This window comes from Monoraphidium neglectum, assembly GCF_000611645.1.
Source record: "Monoraphidium neglectum strain SAG 48.87 unplaced genomic scaffold scaffold01021, whole genome shotgun sequence".
Taxonomy (NCBI): domain Eukaryota; kingdom Viridiplantae; phylum Chlorophyta; class Chlorophyceae; order Sphaeropleales; family Selenastraceae; genus Monoraphidium; species Monoraphidium neglectum.
Genome location: NW_014012607.1, coordinates 14791 through 17750, shown reverse-complemented (window position 1 = coordinate 17750; position 2960 = coordinate 14791). Strand labels below are relative to the sequence as shown.

The following is a 2960-nucleotide window of genomic DNA, read 5'->3' as shown; positions in this document are numbered from 1 at the left end:
CCTCCACTTGACCCGCAGGCCCCCCCCAAGCAGGCCCTCCCCCCACCTTTCTGTGCATCAACTGACCGCCGCTCGGCCTCGCCGCAACCTGTCGACCCGCAGGCCCCCAGGGCTAACAGCTACAGCCTGCCCTTCATCTTCCTCATCACGGACGGCTGCGTCAATGATGAGAGGGACATCTGCAGGTGCGTGTGTGTGCATGTGTTTGTGTGCGTGTGTGCATGTGAGTGTGTGTGTGTGTTCATGCATGTGGGCGCATGTGGGTGCATGTGGGTGCATGTGGGTGCAGTGCATGTGGATGCGTGCGCGTGCATGTGGGTGCATGTATATGTGGGTGTTTAGGGGCGAGCTGGCTGATTCGCAGCCTCGCGCACCGGCGGCGCGCAGCAGGCCGCCCCCGCGACGCTGTTGCTTTCGCCCCCGCTTGCCAACACGCAAATGGGGGAGCGAGGTCGCTAGCCGACGAGGCGAGAATCGTTGGCAACCCGTCGCCTCCCACACTCCTGCCTCAACCGCCCCGCCCGCCGGGCCCCTGCCCTCCCACTCTCCAGGCCCTATCAGCTCTGCTGCTGCCCTGCTCGTTCACCCCGCGCCACCCCCTGCCCGCTCCCAAACGAAAGCACACATGGCATCCAAATCAGCATGCAAGTCCACATATGGAAACGCTCATCAACTCATGTGATCCTCAACCCCCGACCCTCCAACTTCCCCGCAGCTTCGTGGACGCGGCCGCGAACGGCGAGGGCGGGCCAGACCTCGGGCCGCCCCTCACGACCGCCACCACTGGCTCGGTTTACCACGATGCACAGAGCAACTACAGCAGCGCGCACAGCAGCGCGGGCGGGCCGCCCTCGTCCTACTACAGCGCGGTGTGTGGTCACCGCCGCGTCCCCTTTCGATTCCGGGTGCACTGGGGTCGATGGACGCCTTGGGATTTGCGGGTCTGCGGTCGCAAGCTGGCAGCAAATCACGGAAGGGTTTGAGGTTCTAGGTCTGCGCTGACAACCCCTCCCAATTTGTGCGATTTGACAGCACTCCATCCTCTTCCGCCTCGGCCCCCCGCAGGCCAGCGGCCCTCTGCCGCCGCCGAGCAGCGCCTACTCCGGCCCTGGCGGCCCCCCTCCCCCCGGCTACGCGCCGCCGCAGCCGCCGCCGCCGCCGCCGCCCACCCACAGCGCCGCGCCCGGCGGGCCCAAGCCGCTGGCGCCGCGGATGTTCACATTCGGCATCGGGCCGTACTGCAACCACTACTTTTTGAAGCAGCTGGCGACCATCGGGCGGGGAATGTGCGGGGTCGCCCTCCAGCCGAACGCGATCAAGCCCATGATCGAGCGCATGCTGGTGTCTGCTGCGCTTCCGCTGCTGAGCGATGTGGAGCTGCTGCTGCAGGTGCGTGCGCGCGCGCGCACGTGCGTGCGCGTGTGCATGTGTGTGTGCGTGTGTGTGTGCGTGTGTGTGTGTGTGTGTGTGTGTGTTTGTTTGTCCATGTCGCCTCTGAAAATGTTGTCTGTGCTGCAATGTAGCAGGGCGGTCAGGCATGTCGACCGCCAGCCCATCTTCACAAGCACATCTCCCCCTCGCTCGGCCCCCTCCACACCGCACGCGCACCCACCCCACCCCCCAACGACGCCGCCCCTCGTCACCGGCCCCCGCATCCCGCGTCACCCGCATGTCACCCGCGTGTCACCCGCCGGACGCGCGTCGTCAACCGCCGGCCACAGGGCGTCGAGAGCGTGGAGCTGTTCCCGCCGGTGCTGCCGGACCTGTTCTGCGGGCAGCCGCTGCTGGTCGTCGGAAAGTACACGGGGCAGTGGCCGAGCGTCAGCCAGCTACACGGGCTCTTGCCCACTGGGGAGGGTGAGTGCACGGGTCGGGACTGACCTGTGTTTTACCAATCCCCGCTGTCGTCCCATCCCCAATGTCCAGACGTTACTGTATGCGGTTTGAGGGCGCGGTTGATTTGTTAGCCAATGTGTGCGGGTCAGCGCACTCACTCTCGGCACGTGGACTTGCGGGGCCCACTTCCAGGACCTGCCAAGGAATCGCCTCGCCACACCTCCCCTGCACCTTCCCCCTCGCAACACATGTACACACACACACACACACACACACACACACACACACACACACACGCGTACATACAGCCACAAAAACGCGACTCCCAGACCCTCATCCCACCCAACCCACCCAACCAACCTACCCAACACACCCAAGACGTCTGAACATCCCTCACCACGCCACCCTTAAAAACAACCCTCGCAAACCCACCCCAAAACGACACCCCAGAGTACACCCAGGCGCTGCCAGCCCTGCCCGTGGGCACCCTGCCCATTGATAAGCTCTTCTCCAAGGGCCGCCTCGACCTGCTGACCAGCCAGGCCTGGATGCAGGGCAACCCAGATCACCTCGTGAAGCAGATTATCGACCTGTCCGTAGCCTGCGGTGAGTGTTTTTGTCGTTCAGGGTTTAGGGTTTCCGGTTTAGGGTTTAGGGTTAGGGCCGTCTGGATCTGCTCACCAGCCATGCGTGGATGCTGGGCAACCCCGAGCACCTCGTGAAGCAGTTCGTCGACCTTTCAGTGGCCTGCGGTGGGCGGTTTTGTTGTTGGCGTCGGGGGCGGGGCCTTTCGCTGGCGTTCGGGGAGGGGTTGCTGCGGGCCTTTGGGGGGCCCGCGGCGACGCTGGGAGTAGGGGCGGCCAGGATGAGTGCGAGGGGAGGGAAGGAGGGGCTGAAGCATTGACGTCAAGGGGGCAGCGGGCCCGGGTGGTCGGGTCCCAGCAGGCAGAAATCGGGATCTCAACACATTTGGCAGCTGAGGAGTCGAGGTGACATCACTCTGGCAGTGGCAACAAGACGTTACGCTTGGTGCCCATCCTCTCGCACCACCACACCCTACCCCTCCCAAAAGCCTTGACAGCGGCTGCCCGCCCCGCCCGCCGCGCCGCGGCCGGCACCACTTC

The 2960-nt window shown here is 65.0% G+C and overlaps 1 protein-coding gene across 1 annotated transcript in view; it reads left to right on the top strand.

Annotated features, from left to right (window-relative positions):
- Positions 1–2829, top strand: part of MNEG_6346 (hypothetical protein) — a gene marked incomplete at both ends in the record, with an annotated part of 5271 nt that extends 2442 nt beyond the window's left edge. Inside the window, 6 exons of the mRNA XM_014045184.1 lie at positions 103–185; positions 716–869; positions 1066–1389; positions 1722–1857; positions 2287–2442; positions 2813–2829. Coding sequence (XP_013900638.1) covers positions 103–185; positions 716–869; positions 1066–1389; positions 1722–1857; positions 2287–2442; positions 2813–2829 — 870 coding nt within the window. The remainder of the gene's footprint in view (positions 1–102; positions 186–715; positions 870–1065; positions 1390–1721; positions 1858–2286; positions 2443–2812) is intronic.
- Positions 2830–2960: the final 131 nt, after the last annotated feature.